At 43.6% G+C, this 19,861-nt stretch overlaps 1 protein-coding gene across 3 annotated transcripts in view; it reads left to right on the top strand.

Annotated features, from left to right (window-relative positions):
- Positions 1 to 19,861, top strand: part of SEMA5A (semaphorin 5A) — a 635,454-nt gene that overhangs the window by 402,826 nt on the left and 212,767 nt on the right. For all 3 annotated transcript variants that reach the window (XM_042859868.2, XM_042859867.2, XM_065584224.1), the window contains exon 10: positions 15,438 to 15,642. In XM_042859868.2, the coding sequence (XP_042715802.2) occupies positions 15,438 to 15,642 (205 nt within the window). The remainder of the gene's footprint in view (positions 1 to 15,437; positions 15,643 to 19,861) is intronic.

Here is a 19,861-nt window from a genome sequence, read left to right as displayed (position 1 = left end):
TTATCTTCAGTTAGGCTCTGTGTGGGCATAGGGGTCCACCCACCCAGACCAGATTGGATGCTCCAGGCCCAAGCTTGCATTGTATTATAGCTGTGCTTCTTGATACACGAAAAACTAAAGTTCCATCTGTCTCATCAAACTGTATGTACACAGTAGAGAGAGATTAGAGATCTAGCACACTGGCTAGGATGAACGCAAGGCTAATTTTATATTCCATTGACACAGATTCTCATCTCCTTGCTCACTGCTCTCTTGTGGGCACTTTAAATATTCACAGCTAATACCACATCCCCCTTTCTGAAAACAGAAGCATGATAAAACCTTTATATTAAACAAGTTTTAACAGGAATAAAATATCAAAACTAAACAAGAATTGACATCCCTATGAAGGACAGGGTAGACTGCCTGAACCTTCAGCCTTTTGGCAGAGATTTATTCTGCCCTTTTAAGATATTTGGCTACTAGTCCTCTGAGGCTAGGTCTACACTACCCGCCTGAATCGGCGGGTAGAAATCGACCTCTCGGGGATCGATTTATCGCGTCCCGTTGGGACGCGACAATCGATCCCCGAATCGACGCTCTTACTCCACCAGCGGAGGTGGGAGTAAGCGCCGTCGACAGAAAGCCGCAGAAGTCGATTTTGCCGCCGTCCTCACAGCGGGGTAAGTCGGCTGCGATACGTCGAATTCAGCTACGCTATTCACGTAGCTGAATTTGCGTATCTTAAATCGACTCCCCCCTGTAGTGTAGATGTACCCTGACTTTCTTGATTTCTCAAGATCTTATGTAATCCTCAGGAAGACAGGAGGTCAGCTTTCCCTAGCTGGATATCTCCTTGCAGGAAGAAGATCTGGAAGACACAGGTAGTGATCAGGCTGTATTGTACGTTCTCTTGGTGATGCAACAAGATGACACCGGTTCTGATGATGATTCCTGTTAGCACCCTAACAAAGTAGGATTGAGGTGTCCAGACACATGCCTGCATTGTCCCCCTTTCCTAAGAATCTTTCACCCAAATGTGATCTCGTAGTTTCTGTTCTCCCAAGGATTTGACTCTATGGTGCCTGTCAAAGTTCCTCTTCTGATGGGTATTATCTTGATCTTCCTTCTCCTGTAGTTTGAGAAGTCAGGCCAACAAGAATCTAGTTGGGAAGAGATGGTTGGGATAGTGGACTTCAATTTGCTACAGGTGTTGAGCCATATATGAACAAGACAAGATGAGAATCTGAGGATTTAGAAAGAAGTTGTTTTATTTTGTTTTTAATGTGTGTTCTGCTTCACCATTACTCTGAGGAGACTGTGGGCTAGATTGACATGAGTGAAAGCATAAATACCTGAAACCTCTTAAAGGTCTCCGAGTTAAAATGAGAACCATTGTCAGAGGTTACTTGCTCTGGAATCCTGAAAGATAGGTTTTATCCTCCCCACAACTGCACTTGATGTGTGTGATGTGGTATGCCAACCCTACACTAAAAGAAGAACAGGAGTACTTGTGGCACCTTAGAGACTAACAAATTTATTAGAGCATAAGCTTTCGTGGACTACAGCCCACTTCTTCGGATGCATATAGAATGGAACATATATTGAGGAGATATATATACACACATACAGAGAGCATAAACAGGTGGGAGTTGTCTTACCAACTCTGAGAGGCCAATTAATTAAGAGAAAAAAAACTTTTGAAGTGATAATCAAGCTAGCCCAGTACAGACAGTTTGATAAGAAGTGTGAGAATACTTACAATGGGAGATAGATTCAATGTTTGTAATGGCTCAGCCATTCCCAGTCCTTATTCAAACCAGAGTTGATTGTGTCTAGTTTGCATATCAATTCTAGCTCAGCAGTCTCTCGTTGGAGTCTGTTTTTGAAGTTTTTCTGTTGTAATATAGCCACCCGCAGGTCTGTCACTGAATGACCAGACAGGTTAAAGTGTTCTCTCACTGGTTTTTGAGTATTTTGATTCCTGATGTCAGATTTGTGTCCATTAATTCTTTTGCGTAGAGACTGTCCGGTTTGGCCAATGTACATGGCAGAGGGGCATTGCTGAAACATGATGGCATATATCACATTGGTAGATGTGCAGGTGAATGAGCCCCTGATGGTATGGCTGATGTGATTAGGTCCTATGATGATGTCACTTGAATAGATATGTGGACAGAGTTGGCATCGGGGTTTGTTACAAGGATAGGTTCCTGGATTAGTGGTTTTGTTCAGTGATGTGTGGTTGCTGGTGAGTATTTGCTTTAGGTTGGGGGGTTGTCTGTAAGCGAGGATAGGTCTGTCTCCCAAGATCTGTGAGAGTAAAGGATCATCTTTCAGGATAGGTTGTAGATCTCTGATGATGCGCTCGAGAGGTTTTAGTTGGGGGCTGAAGGTGACAGCTAGTGGTGTTCTGTTATTTTCTTTGTTGGGCCTGTCTTGTAGGAGGTGACTTCTGGGTACTCGTCTGGCTCTGTCAATCTGTTTTTTCACTTCAGCAGGTGGGTATTGTAGTTTTAAGAATGCTTGATAGTGATCTTGTAGGTGCTTGTCTCTATCCGAGGGATTGGAGCAAATGCGGTTATATCTTAGAGCTTGGCTGTAGACAATGGATCGTGTGGTGTGTCCTGGATGGAAGCTGGAGGCATGTAGGTAAGTGTAGCGGTCAGTAGGTTTCTGGTATAGGGTGGTATTTATGTGACCATCGCTTATTAGCACAGTAGTGTGCAGGAAATGGACCGCTTGTGTGGATTGATCTAGGCTGAGGTTGATGGTGGGATGGAAATTATTGAAATCATGGTGAAATTCCTCAAGGGCTTCTTTTCCATGGGTCCAGATGATGAAGATGTCATCAATGTAGCGCAAGTAGAGTAGGGGCGTTAGGGGACGAGACCTAAGGAAGCGTTGTTCTAAGTCAGCCATAAAAATGTTGACATATTGTGGGGCCATGCGGGTACCCATAGCAGTGCCGCTGACTTGAAGGTATATATTGTCCCCAAATGTGAAATAGTTGTGGGTGAGGACAAAATCACAAAGTTCAGCCACCAGGTTAGCTGTGACATTATCAGGGATACTGTTCCTGATAGCTTGTAGTCCATCTTTGTGTGGAATATTGGTGTAGAGGGCTTCTACGTCCATAGTGGCCAGGATGGTGTTTTCTGGAAGATCACCGATGGATTGTAGTTTCCTCAGGAAGTCAGTGGTGTCTCGAAGATAGCTGGGAGTGCTGGTAGCGTAGGGTCTGAGGAGAGAGTCTACATAACCAGACAAGCCTGATGTTAGGGTGCCAATGCCTGAGATGATGGGGCATCCAGGATATCCAGGTTTATGGATCTTGGGTAGCAAATAGAATACCCCTGGTCGGGGTTCTAGGCATGTGTCTGTACAGATTTGTTCCTGTGCTTTGTCAGGGAGTTTTTTTAGCAGATGGTGTAGTTTCTTTAGGTAATCCTCAGTGGGATCAGAGGATAATGGCCTGTAGAATGTGGTGTTAGAGAGCTGTCTAGCAGCCTCCTGGTCATATTCCAATTTATTCATGATGACGACAGCACCTCCTTTGTCAGCCTTTTTGATTATGATGTCAGGGTTGTTTCTGAGGCTGTAGATGGCGTTGTGTTCTGCATGGCTGAGGTTATGTGGCAAGTGATGTTGCTTTTCCACAATTTCAGCCTTTGCACGTCGACGGAAGCAATCTATGTAGAAATCCAGTCTGTTGTTTCGACCGTCCAGAGGAGTCCACGCAGAATCCTTTTTTTTTTGTAGTGCTGGTAGGGAGGATTCTGTGGGTTAGTATGCTGTTCAGAGGTATGTTGGAAATATTCTTTGAGTCGGAGACATCGAAAGTAGGATTCTAGGTCACCGCAGAACTGTATCATATTGATGGGTCTGGAGGGACAAAAGGAGAGGCCCCAAGATAGGACAGACTCTTCTGCTGGGCTAAGAGTATAGCTGGAAAGATTAACAATATTGCTGGGTGGGTTAAGGGAACTACTGTTGTGGCTGCTTGTGGCATGTAGCAGTTTAGATAGTTTAGTGTCCTTTTTCCTTTGTAGAGAGGCAAAGTTAACCCTACACTGAATCAGCAAATGTTAAAAGCTGCTGTAAGCTTACTCAGCCCCACCCTGGTATACCTGCACTCACTGTCAGGTAAAGAAGGACAGTTAACATTGGAAGAGGATGGCTCATTAGTTGGCTGACCAGGGAAGAGAAGAAACCCATCCTTTGCTTCCTGGGGAAAGGACCAGCCCAGAACCTCTGCAGAGACTGCTGATTTTCATAACTTCTCCAGAAGAAGGTAGGCCTGGCACAGGACTAATGAGTTTATTTTCTTCATGGGACTATTTCTTTGCTTTATTATAAAAAGACTACTTGGCTGCCTAGGAAAGGTCTGAAGATCCTAACAAGATGGTTGCAGGGAAGCTCTTCCCATGGTGTGTGGGGAACTGCCTCAGTAAACTCAGTGAACTTTTGCACCCGACTTGAGTCTGCCCTGTAGTTATCTTTGGACTCTGAAGAGCATGATCACAATGTGGTGTTAAGCAATCTGGCAATTTCAGTGAATCTTGAGAAATAATCAGTCATCAAAAGACAGGTTGCATTGTCCAGATAGAAAAGATCAATCCAACTTTCTGCCATGGCCTTTCTGGTAGTGCAGATGGTAGTAATGCTTCCAGTGGATTGGTTCTCCTGTGAGCACAAATATCATATTTCTCAACTCTCTGTTGTAGTTGTTTGCTCAGTACAGACTGCCAAACAGACTATTTAGCTCTCTCCCTGCATTTTGTAATACCTTGGGGTCTCCCATGCAGTCTGTCGAGGATTTCCTGTTGCATTGATGTAAGGATAACCAGCTGGCTTCGGGTAAGATCCCCAGAAGCCACCCAATTTCACAGAGGTTCTGACTATCTCTTTTGTCCAGCCTTCTTTTCAGTGAGTCAGGACATGACTCCGCCTCTTGCTTCATTTTCAGTACTTTCAGGCATTCATGGTCAGTTTCCACATGAAATGTTATGCCCGCTAGAAAGTGTCTGAAATATTCACAAGGCTATGTGTAGGGGCCAGGGCATTGTAGAAGGGCTCGGCCGAGGCTTGTCCCTCAGCGGGGCTGTGGGGTATCTCATCACCTCGCATTAGTTTGCTATGGGCCCAGGCCCGGGTCAGGCCGGGGCAGCAAACAGTCAGGAGCTCAGGCCCTTAGGCAGGGGCTGAGCCAATAGTTCAATAGGAGCCCAGGCCCTGGGTCAGGGCGGGGCAGCAAACAAACAGTCAGGAGCTCATGGTTCTGAGTGTCTGGTGCGAGGGGGAGACTGCCACCCGTGAGTGGGGTGGCAGGGGAGACGCAGGCCCACCCACTCCACTGTGTCCCACCCCGGGGCCCTAGCAGCGACAGAAGTCAGTGGGGATCCCGACCACAATACACTGACATTGGTTCTGGCAGTGCTGCGGCCAGACCAGGGTCAGCTGCTCCCGGGTTACTTCCAGAGTCCCCCTCGTAAGGTTCCTAGATTAGGGCGGTGTCCTCGGAGGTTTCCAGCACCATCGATTCCTCCAGGTAACTGGCGAGGGGTAGGCTCGGCTGCTCATTAGGGTAGCTGGCGAGCAGTAGGCTTGGCTGCTCCTCAGGGTAGCTGGCGAAGGGTAGGCTTGGCTGCTCCTCTGGGTAGCTGGCCAGGGGTAGCTTGGCTGGCCCGGCCAGTCCTCGGGTCGGCCGCAGCCTGCCGGCGTTTCCCAACCCGGAGCTAGGCCACAGGCATCTGGCCTCTCCGGCGGCTGGCTTTCAAGTGAGCTCTGCAGTTGGGCTTTTCTACTTCCTGTCCTGCGCCGTGACCTCTGGGGGGCAGGCGCAGGATCCATTGGCTCCGCCCATGTTGGTGCTAGGGGAGGCTCGTCCCTTAGCGGGGCTGTGGGGTATCCCACCGCCTCGCTATAGGCATCTTTTTTTAATTTGTATGTAGTGCTGCTCTGTATTGGTGAGTGCTAATTATTCATGTGCTGCTAGGTGCCACAGAGAAGGTGATTGTTCCTGAAGGAGAACTGCCCCTATCAGATGAAGCTGTCCTTGTTTTATTTGGCCTATGTAGGACCAAAATATGCTAAATGATAGCCTATTAAAACAAAACCTTCCAAAAGGTTGATGAAGTTTTTTAGCAGTGCAGATTCTGCAGCAAGTGGTATGTGCCAAAACCCACACTGGAAATCCAATTTTGAGAAGACTTTTGTTTCACTAAGATGTCCAGAGAGATGTTCAGTTCATGGGTGTACACGTCACTGTGTGCAGTCATTCTCATTGAGCTTCGTAAAGTCTACACAGATCAGAACTTTGTCATTTGGTTCTAGGACCACTACCCTGCCTGCACTCCATTCACCTGGGGTGTCTATTCTGGAAATGACATCCATCTGCTCCATGCAGCTGAGGCAGTACAGTGAGGGAGACTCTTCTAGGTGTCACAGAGTAAATGGCTTTGCTTTTGTTGTAAGTTTAATGTGGTATTGTCCCACTAATATTTCTAGTACTTGGAATAATATTGGGAACCTCTTCTTGATCTAAGCTTTGAGGCCAATGGTGACATATAACCATGCCTGAGGGCTGTGGTTGCTGGGAGGCCAAACAGAGCAGTGTGTGTGTGGTGACGACGCAGGAAAGGAAACAGAACGCCAGGTTTGTTGGTAGCCAGAGAGCTTTACAAGCCTCTTGCAAAAAGCCTCCCAGGAAAACTTTCCTGGGGTTTTTATTTCTCTCCTTACTTTGTTTACAACTCTTCTTAGTGGTTACATTCTTGCACATAGAAAAGCCAGGCAGTATACATGCACATAAGATAACGAACCCATCTCTTGAGCGCGTGAACACCAGCTGCAAAGGTGATGTCAAGTTGCCAATAAGTTTTCCAAACATAGGCGCTAGAACAAGGTCACGCCTGCCTCATTGCCAAGGGAACAGTTTGCCGTTCTTCAAGGCTTGTGATTAGGGAGCAACACATTCCTACATCCCCCCCTATTTTATTATATATGCGGTGTTTAGACAAAGCACCTTCGCAGGGTAGCATACACAATGTCACTAGATTGGGTAAACATTAAACAAAGCAACAAAGTAAAACACCAAAAATTAAAACTAGGACCCCATACTATAAAAGGGTCTTTATCCACTCTAAGGGTGGCTATGACTAGATATAATCCCACCAAGGAGAAAAAACGTCTTGGCGGATAGCTTAAACATAACATTTCTTTCACTGTCTCACACCCCAGATGTTGCTGGGTGGTTTGCAGACAGGAACAAGGCAAGCACTTAACAGACCTTGCATTTTCGGGGCAACGGCCAGGCAGAAATCAGATTGATTCAATACTTGTGCCAGGTGGACCCAAATGTCTTGTAATGTGATGTCATTAACATACACACAGCTGTCATTAACTTGAAAAAGTAAGTGTCCTGTCAGGTGTAATCCCAGGAGCACTGACTAAAATTAACTGGGCATACCAGGTAGTTTAATTTCCCAGATGTTTTGGTGAATTACCCAATCCCCATGGACCCGGCAGGATTTGGTATGTGGAAGGCCACACCCCCTTTACCGGTCCATATGCTTGGAAGGAGCATTGATAACGTTTGCACTTCCACCCAGAAAGTCTCCAAGTATGTCTCCATGGCCACAGATCAGATGGTACTCCTGATGTGTCTGTAAGGGCAGTGGGCCAAGCCTGAACATGCTAGATCCCACTGCAATGCCTTCCCAGCCTCAGTGATATTCAATACCATCTCTGTCAGCAACTTCTGGGTCATTGTCTGTATTTTGATGTGTTACAGGGGTAATAGTGTAGTAGAGGAGATGGCAGGGGCAATGGCAACAAGGTGCCTTTGGTACTTATCATTTAAAATCCAGTTAGGGAAGGCAATACATACTGAAGGACTTATTCAAAACACAGGGCGCAGCCTGTAGAATAAACCCCAAAATCCAATCAATACCACGTTCCCAAGCAAGGGTCCCACAAGTTTCTTTTTTTCCTGGTTATAATTCTTTGTTTCTTCACCAGGGTCAGTTCTTAATGTCTATTGTAGTCAGGAATTCCTGGACTTTGTGGTTTCAAGGAAACAAGTGTTCCTTCTTCTCTTTTCCTGAAACAGTGTGGTTTAGCATCATACAGGGGAGAGGTTACTAGCACATCACCCTGTAATGGTTTTGTGTCTTTTAGAAAAATTCAAAGCAACAGTAGGTCTGTCAGTGGACAAGGGAGAGGTTACTAGCACTTCACCTTGTCTTTTTTTCCTTTTTCCTGCTGTCCAGATGGCACAGCAGAACTAGAAGGAGAAATAGGCTTATCATTAGTCAAAAGGTCCCCCTGAGGTGGAGGGGTCTTTTTGCAGTGAAAAGCATGGGTCCAGGCAGTCAGTCCTTGGCACTTCACAGCGGTGTTGGTGGTTAACAGGACTTGGAAAGGGCCTTTCCAGCATGGAGCCAAAGCAGTCTTTTGTTGATGGACTTTACATAGACTCAGTCTCCTGGTTTTAATAAATGGCAGGGGTGCTAGGATCTTTGGATAACACTTTTCTACCTGTGAGAAAAGAAACCTAACACATTTTATTAATGCCTGGCAGTGTTTTGCAAATCTCAGTTGCTTGGGCACATTCAGGCCCCCCCTTTTCGTGGCTGTCAGCCAGGTCTTATCTTTGGACTGAGCTTGCTAGCTGTTTTTTTCCTCAGTTAACTCATTCCGTGCTTTTTCCTCTTCTCCCTTTCTCGGCTTCTTTTAACCTACAAAGGAAACTTTCACTCTTCACTTATACACTTTTTTCCAACAATGAACGCATACACATTGCCATTATACAGTACATTAGTCTTATTATTCAATGTATGCCATGTACACTCTTCCAGTAAAATAACTTTATTACAGAGCTTTGGAGCAACAAACCGAGACAAGCACACCCACTTTTGAGGAGTCCACTTGGTACAACCTCTGGTGTCCAATCGCTTTCCTCCCTCCCCAGCCCTCTGGCTAGAAATCTGAGGTAGCCAGAAGGATCCCATGGGCAATATGGGGAGTTGGTTAACCTTCCATGTCCTTGCTTCCAAAGACTGTTGGTATGCAATTCTTAACAACAATTTTTGCCATAAAACACAAAATAATCCCTATTGTGCCAGTAAATGCATGGTACATTGAATGCTGTTCAGCTGGCATCCGTTTTCTCTGATGATCTGAAAAACAAAAGAACAGAGGTCTACCCCTTCTGGGCAGTCAGTCATTGCTTAAAATGTTTCCTTGTATTTGTTCATAGGCAGCCCAGATTTCAGTGGCTTCTACCTTATTAGTTAGAAACTTGCATTAATACAAATGCTTTCTGGCTTACTTCCAGATCCAAAGCTATCCACAGCTTAAAGATTTTTACTTAAAAGGGACACAATTAACTTTCCCAGTCTTTTGATTGCCTTTTACTTCTAACTCCTGCTTTCAAACACACAGTGATCTGAACAAGACAACACAACCTATATTGGTAGGTTTGCATTTCTTATACCTCTACTACAATATATACTGCACATGTTCTCCACAATTCAATTTCCACAACACTAGCCACATCAATTTCTACACAAGGTGTAACTATTTCTTTTTGAACACCGGGTAAAGGCCATTTACTTAACATATAATTCAAAGAGCTATCCTTAGAGGGTTTTACCAGAGAGTGTCTCCTTATCCTATTAGGACTCACCTTATCAGAGCACGAACCCCAGGGGCTGCGGTGAAGCAGAGAAAAGGGGCGAAACACCCCGTTGGCGCCATTCCCAGTTCGCCGCAGCCGTCCGGAGTCCAATGTCCGAGCCAGGAGAGTCCCGGCGGAGTCACCAGAAACTGTTACCGAAATATCGGGTCCACCTAGCTGAGAGCCAATAACAGCCAGACAGGGATAAGGAGGAGTTGCTTTATTCTGCAGAATAAAGGAGAGCTTTGCACCTTGGTACAAAAACTCTGTCTCATACACATTTTACCATTCCAATTATCATCCTGGGGATTTGAAATCCCCATGCCTATAATTACTTACTCCTTTCCTTCCTCTATGCCCTCAAAGTTTCCAACCTGTTTTCCAGTCAAGAAGCCATACCGACCCGCAGTCCGGATACCAGGGGCACTGGCGATCTATTTCCCTTAGGGGGTCCTCAATATGAGCGACCGGGACAACGATGCATGATCGCTGCCGTGTAATCTTGAACTCTCTTGTGTGCTCCTTCTGGGCACTGGAAAGTTCGCCCCCCATACTCACGAATAAGGGGCGGCAAACAGCCGCGGGCGCGCTCGGCATATCCAGCCGGTGAGTAGGGGGTTATCACGTCGGGGTCACCAGCTGTGGTGACGACGCAGGAAAGGAAACAGAATGCCAGGTTTGTTGGTAGCCAGAGAGCTTTACAAGCCTCTTGCAAAAAGCCTCCCAGGAAAACTTTCCTGGGGTTTTTATTTCTCTCCTTACTTTGTTTACAACTCTTCTTAGTGGTTACATTCTTGCGCATAGAAAAGCCAGGCAGTATACATGCACATAAGATAACGAACCCATCTCTTGAGCGCGTGAACACCAGCTGCAAAGGTGATGTCAAGTTGCCAATAAGTTTTCCAAACATAGGCGCTAGAACAAGGTCACTCCTGCCTCATTGCCAAGGGAACAGTTTGCCGTTCTTCAAGGCTTGTGATTAGGGAGCAACACATTCCTACATGTGTGACCATCTACAACATAAACTTTGTGGAATGTGGTCTTCTCTCCAAGTTTTAGAGGGCCCAAAAATTCCTTTTCACATTTAATGGGGACTGTACTGGGCCTTTCAATAGTCTTTTTTTTTCTCTTGAAGAGCTGGTATTTTCATTCTCCTGTGAAGTGATTCTAGAATCAGTGTTACATCAGCACATTTGTCTATTTTGAAGTTTATTGGTTTCCCAAGGTGATTGTTGTGCTCGATGGTGGGGTTTTATGGTCATCTCCTATTGCTCTAAGTGGTATATCTCAGTGTCTTTTAGGTCATTGTCTTGAAAGACAGCTGTTACCATGCATTGAGACCAGCATACTGCTGCATAATGTTTGCCTTTTAGACATTTCCTGCATGTGGTATCATCTGCTGGACAAAGCCATTTGCCGAGAGGTGGTTTACCACACTATGAACATTCTTTCCTGCTCTTGTTGTATTCCTTTTCTTTACGCCATGTTAGCATAACCCTCTCTGTATTCCTTTGTGCTCATATTGAACTGAGTGGGTATTGTTCCTGCGACTCCTGAGATATTTTCCTCCCAATGTCTGTGGCTTCTACAGTGGGTTCCTCCTCAAAGTTATTCCCGAGAAGAGTCTGTTGCTTCTTTACTAACTGACTTTGGAGGACTGTGTTCTTGGCTGTCTCTGGTATTAGGTTAGGATAATTTTGGAGTCTTTCTGATAGTTGGTCTGTCCCTCAGCCCTAAAACAAGCCTGTCTTTGATTAAGTCTTTGCTCTTCTCCCTGTAGCACGGTGCTGGATTAGGGTGTGCAGGGCTGCTATGAAATCATTCACTGATTAACCCTTCTCTTGCTTACATAAATGAAATTGTGCTTGCTCAAAAATCATAATGTGCTGTGACATGAACTGCTTCTCCAGTACTTCTTTAACTGTATGGAGCTGTTTCACCTGAGCAGCTGTGAGGCGTCTCGGAAGGATAATGTTGTCTGCTGCAAGTCCCACTGTACAGAGCAGGGTATTGTCTCCTCTGTGGTTGCTAGTATAAGCTAGAAGCCAGACGGAACCTCTGGAATCTGCTTACCCAGAGTGGCCATCCCTCAGGGTGCTGGACATCAAATTCTGTTGGGAGGGAGGGAGTTTGGGAAAAGGCTGGGTCAGATATAGCCATCTCTGCTGTTTTACCAGATTCCCCACCCCCCACCACCTTTTTTTGTTTGTTTGTGTGTTTATTTGCCTCTGTGTGGAGTAAGGTGGTGTGGCCTTGAAGGAAGCAAGCTGGTGTTGCTGTAGACCACCTAGCCTTAGTTTCAGTGTCCCTTGCTTTCTTACCTTCACTTCCTGTTGCAGCCTGGACTCATCAAAGCAGTTCTCTCTGGATTCTCTGTGTTTTCAGGCCTTTTCTCTGCTTGTTGCACTGCTAGCTCTGTGCACTATTCTGGCTGGGCTGAAGGGTCTGCTTCTCTATCTTCATGTCCCCCTTTCTCCTTTTTTCAGGGATGTTCTCTGATCTGTTGGGTCTTTATTCAATCCCACTCTGATACCATGTAGATAGAGATTACAGAGACCCAGCACACTGTGGTTGGGATGAATGCAAAATTGACTTTGTTTCCTGTTCACATAGACTCTTACCACCTTGCTCTTCGTCCCCTACTGGTCACTCTAAATGGTCACAGCTAAAACTACATACACTATGTTTATGCTCACCCCAAAGTATGATGTGGTTTGAAAAGCTGATGTGTCTTGAAGGGTAGCAGTATAAGGGCTCAGTTTTGATCCCCTGATATTCTGCAATACTCTTGTCCACTTCACCACTTCATTGCCAGAACAATGTGAAGAGGGAGCATTGTTTTACAGAAAAGGGCAGGAATGTTTTTCCTAATCCCTGGTCTGAAAATAGTGTATCTTTCTGTGCAAGAAGATCCACAGATATTAACAAAGTCTTCAGCCCATTTACAGCTTTGAGGGCACAACTAGGGTTTTGTGCCCTCAAAGCTTGTTTTCGATCAGAACACCCGGTCAAAAAGCGACCCTGGCTGGCCCAGTCAGCACCGCTGACTGGGCCATTAAAAGTCTGGTCAGCAGTGCTGCAGGGCTAAGGCAGGCTATTCCTTACCTCTCTTGGCTCTGCGTTGTGCCCCGGAAGCAGACAGTTCCTAGGCAGGGCGGGCCATGGGGCTCCACGTGCTGCCCCAGCCAGGAGCCCCCCCATACCCAGAGCCCCCTCCTACACCCAAAACCTCTCATCCCCCACCCCAGAGCCTGCACTCCCAGATGGAGCCCTCACCCTCTCTGCACCCCAACCTTCTGCCCCAGCCCAGAACCACATCCCATACCCTGAACCCCTCTGCCCCACCCCCAGCCTGGAGCCCCCTCCTGCACCCCAAACCCCTCATCTCTGGCCCCACTCCAGAGCCCACACCCCCAGCCGGAGCCCTCACCCCCTCCCACACCCTAGCCCCCTGCCTCAGCCTGGAGCACCCTCCCGTAGCCTGAACTCCTCATTTCTGGCCCCACCCCAGAGCCTGCACCCCATGTTAGATCCCTCACCCCCTCCTAAACCCCCAGCCCCTACCCCAGCCCAACTAAAATGAGTAAGGGTGGGGGAAAGTGAGCCACCGAGGGAGGGGGAATGTAGTGAACGGGGGGCAGGACCTCGGGGAAGGGGGTGTGGCCTCAAGGAAGGGGTAGGGCTAGGGTATTCGGTTTTGTGCGATTACAAAGTTGGCAACCCTTGGCACAACCAGGCTTGCCATTGAAAGGTATAAGGAGTGCCCTCCTAAAGTGCTCACTATTTTACTGTAGGAAAGGCTACAGGTGTTTCAGTGTAACAAGGAATAAAAATAGTTTGTGAAGCAGTGTGCCCCTTCATTTAAACTTGTTAGCTATAGTGTAGCTAAAAAACACTGTACATCCCCTGAAAATCTGACAAATCTGATTCCATATTGTAAAACTAATTAGTCCAAAGGTGGGTCAATCTGTGAAACTTTCTTTAAAAAGAAAAGAAAAATTTAGGTAAGTACAGCTAAATGTTCCTGTTTTTCTGCTCAGAAAGTTACACAGATCCTAATAATTAGATTTTATCAGTAGTGTGGCTCCAGTGGGAGAAATAGAAAGGGAAACTATATAATATCAGTAGTTTACAAAGATAACTTGTTTTTACTGAGATACTACTGTGTGCAGCACCTTTCACCTAATGTTGATGTTTGCATGTCTGACTTGTAGATTTAATGAAGGTGTTGAAAGAAGACCACATGGCCGCCTTTTAGGAGTCAAAATATCTTTACATCCATGAAGTAGAATCTCCAGCAGGGGACTTGCGGGTGGTTTCCACTTCCTTTGTGCTACCTGAGTGATGCAAATGAAGCAGAACAGGGCAGAGAATCTGCCTCAAATTATTGATTAGAGCCCCAGGCCCTTTTTGTAGTCATATGGTTGACTCTAAGGCTGAAAAGGCTGTACACCAGTTGGGTTAGCTGAACTGCTGAATCAGTCTATATTTATATGGAAAGCTATTGAGTTCTTGATATTTTGAGTGTGAAGATTTCACATGGAGCAGAATAAGTATAATTAGGGAGGCCAAAAAGGAATTTGAAGAGCAACTAGAAAAAGACACAAAAACTAATAGCAATTTTTTTTGTAAGTACATCAGAAGCAGGAAGCCTGCCAAACAGTCAGTGGGGCCACTGGACAATTGAGGTGTTAAAGGTGCACTCAAGGAACATAAGGTCATTGCAGAGTTGCTAAATGAATTCTTTGCATCAGTCTTCACTGCAGAAGATGTGAGGGAGTTTCCCACACGTGAGCCATTCTTTTTAGATCAGAAATCTGAGGAGCAGTCCCAGATGGAGGAGTCAATAAAGGAGGTTTTGGATCAAATTGATAAATTAAAAAAGTACTAAGTCACCAGGACCAGATGGTATTCACCAAAGTGTTCTGAAGAAACTCAAATATGAAATTGCAGAACTACTAACTGTGGTGTGTAACCTATTGCTTAAATCAGATATATTAGATATAGAGATATATATTAGATAAGATATAGTAGAGCTGGAAAAGGTACTGAGAAGGGTATGGAGCAGCTTCTGTATGAGGAGTGATTAAAAAGACTGGGAAGATATGATATATATCTATAAAATCATGAATGGTGTGGATAAAGTGAATAAGGAAGTGTTATTTACCCCTTCACATAACACAAAAATCAGGGCTCACCCAATTAAATTAATGGCAGCTGGTTTACAACAAACAAAAGGAAATACTTCTTCCACACAATGCACAGTCAACCTGTGGAACTCATAGCCAGGAGATGTTGTGAATGCCAAAAGTATAACTGGGTTCAAAAAGAATTAGATAAGTTCCTGGAGGATAGGTCAATCAAAGGCTATTGGCCAAGATTTTCAAGGATGCAACCCCATGCTCTGGGTGTCTCTAAGCCTCTGACTGCAGGATGCTGGGACTGGATGACGGGATGGAAAGCATTATTCTTCATAACTTACCTTTTTCTGAAATTATGATATAACTTAAAGTGATATTGTTGTAACCTCATTCTCTTTTGATTAGACTTATCCCTCACAATACAAATAAAGACATAATGATCTGCAGAGTCATTCTTTTTGGACTGCCTCCTGTAAATGGATCCTCACTTATGGTGGAATGATGCTGTCCCCCCAAAACACATAACTAAGGCTTGATTTTGGAATTCCACAACGTGGTTCTAAGATTTCATGTGGGTGTTAAGATCTACTTTACTATATATATATATATATATATATACTTTTATTTATTTACAGTGCGGTACAATGGACCAGGGTCTGTACATGAATCTGACTGAGAGGAATCTTCAGGATGCCCAAAAATTTATTCTAATGCATGAGGTGGTTCAGCCAGTTATTCCAATTCCTTACTTCATGGAGGACAACAGCCGGTTTTCCCATGTGGCAGTGGATGTGGTGCAGGGCAAGGACATGCTTTTCCATATCATCTATCTGGCCACAGGTACGACTTAATGGTGCTGAAAAAACTGTAGAAAGTCAGAGATCCTTTTCAATGGTTTGTGCCTCAAGTCTGAAATGCCTAAACCACCCCGGGGGAACTGGGTTTGTAATTTGACAGCATTAACTGTGCCCTTCACCTATCCAAAGTGGCTAAGCTAAATACCACACATTTTGTGGTGTGTGTGTGTTTCTTTTGTACAAAATGTGAAAAATCAAGATTCTGTCTCCTCTGCATGAATGGGGCTAATTTTTCAAATGGAGATTCCCCCACTCCCCATGCCTGTTCCACAAACTTGAAGGGGAAAACCCTACTTCCCCTGATGGGACAATATGCTAGAGATTCCAGGAGTGATGTCTTGCTGAGTTTCTTAGCCCCTTTCTTGGTTTTTGCAGCATAGACTATGATCTCACCCATAGGTTGTAAAGTGTTTTGGGATATTTTCATATGGAAGATGTTACACAAATGCCACATATTATTATTACTATTGGTATTTTTTATATTTCTTTTTGTCCCTCATTCCCCTACTGCTTCAGCCAGCAAGAATTGGATGATAAATCCCTTTTCAGGTCATCCCTAAATAATTTATCCTTAGAAAACTTTACCTCCTGCTTTCCTACTTAGCCTTTTGTCCTGAAGTTCAGAAATGAAAAAAAAATATTCTTCCGTTGAGAATGTCACTGTCTTCTTGTCTATAAGGACTTTAGTAGAGAATGATTTTTTGTCTGAAACTTTTATAAGGTAGTTGAGAATGTGAGAAGTGTTTCCAATGCACAGTGCTTTACAGAATGGGTCACTGACTACATTATTCCATTGATTGAAATTCAGATGTAAAACAATTGAATTGAGTAATAGCAAGTATATAGCCTGCTCCTGTAAACCCTTCTTCATATAGTTAGTCCTCACAGAACTAGTCCTATAGACATCAGTGGGAGACTACTCAGTTTTCAACAATGGTTTTCAGGATTGGTTTTATAGTTAGTACAGTAACAAGTGTGGAGATTTTAGGTAAAGAACTCTTTATTAAAACAACAACAACAGCTATTTGCTTGAGTTTGCTCTCATTGAAGTCAATGGCAAAACTCCCATTGATTCCAGAGAGCAGGATCCATATTTATTTTTATAAATCTCCAAAATTACAGCTTCTTAATGAAACCATTTAATGAAAAACATCTTGTTCTTTGGAGCATTGTGGTTCAATCTACAATGTGACTTTCTCTAGATTCTTCTGAATCCAGTCAATAAATCGACCTTTTATTAGGACCCTGCTTCTTTTTGACTATTATTATGACATTATATGATCATTTGGTGTTTTCAGTTGAGACAGTGCTTCCTTGTGTACTATCATGGAATATCAACCTTATTCATTGTTGTACTGCAAATGTACTGCAAACGCCTTTAATAGGCTATAGCAGCACAAGGATTTGGACAAGTATAGTCAAAACAATTTGATAAATTATAGTATCTTTAGTGAAATCATAGCCATACAAAATATTGTTTATCCTGTGCAACCCCCCTGATAGAAATTGGATCACTGAAATGCGTTTTGAATTGTTTTTGTACTGGGTTGCTATTGCTGCATTGAGACAGATTTGATCCCATCATAATGATACTATCTAGAATTATGTAACTTCTCACAGTTCCTGATTGTGTCCAGGTTTTTAATTTGTTCACTGTGCTTTCTGTTATAACTGATTTGGTAAATGTAGGCCTCCAAGTTTTAAGGCTTTGAGGCTGGCTAACAAACAGCCCTATTTATTAAAAGGTATATGTTCTTTTTATTCACCTTTCATGCTGATAAATTAGGTCTAGATCCTCCAGTCCTTATTCAGCCAAAACCATTTCTTGAATTCAGAAGCTATTGAGGGAACGTAGCCTCTCACAGGAGCTACTTGACACCTTGTAGTTGTGACAATTATACATTGAGAGAGAGAGAGTGGGAGAGCATGCACATAACTAGAGCTAAAGATGGAGGTTCAGCTTTAATTTTAACGTTACTAAGTTTGTCGATATGAACTTTGAGCCCAAATCTTGTTTTAAACCTAATAGTTGCATTTAATTTCTTGGAAATTTTTTTAAACTATCATTTACATGAGAGGCCAGAAAGGTTTTATTTCTTGCTTGCTTTCTTGCTTTTAGAATCTCATGAAAAATCATGCTATGTACTATAGTAAGGGATTGCCACATTTTACAGTTAGGGATTTTTTTTCTGTCTAGAGACACTCCTACTTCAAGACTACATTCCAAATTGTAGTTCACAGCAGCCTTTTCCCCATATTGAGCCTGATATCAACTTTAGCTCTGATGGCACAAACATTTCTGCAGATTGTACAATATGCATTTGAAATGACAGAGCATTTTGGGATGTTGTATCCACTCAAATACTGGATAGACTAGTGATTCCTTGTCTTGACATTTTGCCTGTAGTAAGTGCTTCATGTTGTAAAACTAATTCTTAGGTTTTTCCATTCTAAGTTTTGGACTGTCATGTTTGTATGTGTCAAGAAAGGAAAACAATCACACTCATGAGAAGGACCATGGAATCTTTCACCACCTTAATTTACAGCTATGCAAATAGTTTTATATATACATTACAAAAATACCAGAAACCAGCCCTCCAAGTCATATACAGTTTGAGTCATGAGAGCCTGACTTAACAGGGGGTGGATAGAAATACCACAGACACTTTTAAAATTCTAAAACATTTCTCTTGTATAAACATGATGGTGCGGTGGGGTACTTACAGTTATATTGACACTTGTCTGGGCTAACCTTAACTCTGGAAAGGATCCAGAGGTGAGCAACAAAGATGATCAAAGGGATGGAAGGCAAGCCATATGATCAAAGGCTGAGGGAACTGGATATATTTAGTTTGGAAAAGAGGAGATTAAGGGGGGATATGATAGTGGTCTCCAGGTCTTGAAAGCCTGCCATAAAAAGATGGAGAAAAGTTGTTCTCTTTTGCCATAGAGGACGGGACAAGAGGCAATGGGTTCAAACTACAGCATAACTGATTTAGATTAATTTCAGGAAAAACGTCCTAATTGTAAGAACAGTAGGACAATGGAACAGACTGCCTAGGAAGGTTGTGAAAGCTTCTTCACTGGAGGTTTTCAAAAGGAGGCTGGATTGCCACCGGTCTTAGATGGTTTAGACACAACAATTCCTGCATCTGGGCAGGAGGTTAGAGTAGATGACCCTTGCAGTCTTTTCTAATCGTATGATTCTATAATTCACTCACTCATGACTTCAGGATTCATGGCATATGAGGCTGTATCAAACTGGTGCTCTGTGACTCTTTTACCCCATACCGTGACATGCTGTCCTTTATACTTACTACATGTTTCAAAAATTAATTTGGAGGGGAAGGCTTGGGGAGGGTTCTCTCAATATAACATACTGAAAAAACAAATGTATCATAGTTACATTCTGGGGACAAAATTGACTTATAGGGAGGAATGAAACAGAGGCAAACTGTACGACAGGATGGGAAGAAGGTGGAAAACAAGTCAAAGGGTTAGAAAATAGTGGGTTTATTTATTTATTTATTATATTCCCTTTCTAAAGTTTTGCATCCATATTTTTGAGTGTTTTTCCTTTTTTTCCTGTGTGTTTTGGAATTATTTTGCTTCTGTTAAAGGAGATGAGAAGCTGAGATGAAACATCTTTTTCACTGACAGCCTGAAAATTCTAAGTTTAGGCACCAAGGAGGGCAGGGGGGTTGTAATAGCTAATCAGAATTGAGAAATGTGCATGCTCACAGTAGGTTTATTGAAAAATAACTGTATAGTGATTATGCAAATAAGATACTCAGTGTCAATTAGAGGGCAAGGTGTTGTGTAAGTGGGAGAAACTGGACAGTGAGGCATTAGTAATTTTCTATTACTTATCACCATCTCATGTATGTCCTAGACAGCAGCTAAAGTTGGATTCATCCCAATTCATTTGGAATAAACACATTTTTTATTCTTTTTCAAGAACTTGAAGGACTTTCAAAGTACCTTGCAAATCTCTTTGGGTCAGAGAAGCAACTGACTCTCTTAATCTGAGTTTGGAAAGCACCTCTCATATTTTGGATGGTCCCCTAATATAAATAAATAATAATAACAAATGCATTTTGACATCACAACATGGTGACTTTTTTGTTACAGCTTGGATGAGTGCTAGATAGGCTACTTGTAAATTTTAATACCTTCTTGCTCACAAGAACAGAGCAGCTAAA

The sequence above is a fragment of the Chrysemys picta genome, chromosome 2 (assembly GCF_011386835.1).
Source record: "Chrysemys picta bellii isolate R12L10 chromosome 2, ASM1138683v2, whole genome shotgun sequence".
In the NCBI taxonomy this organism is placed as follows: domain Eukaryota; kingdom Metazoa; phylum Chordata; order Testudines; family Emydidae; genus Chrysemys; species Chrysemys picta.
This window is presented reverse-complemented; position numbering and strand designations above follow the sequence as displayed.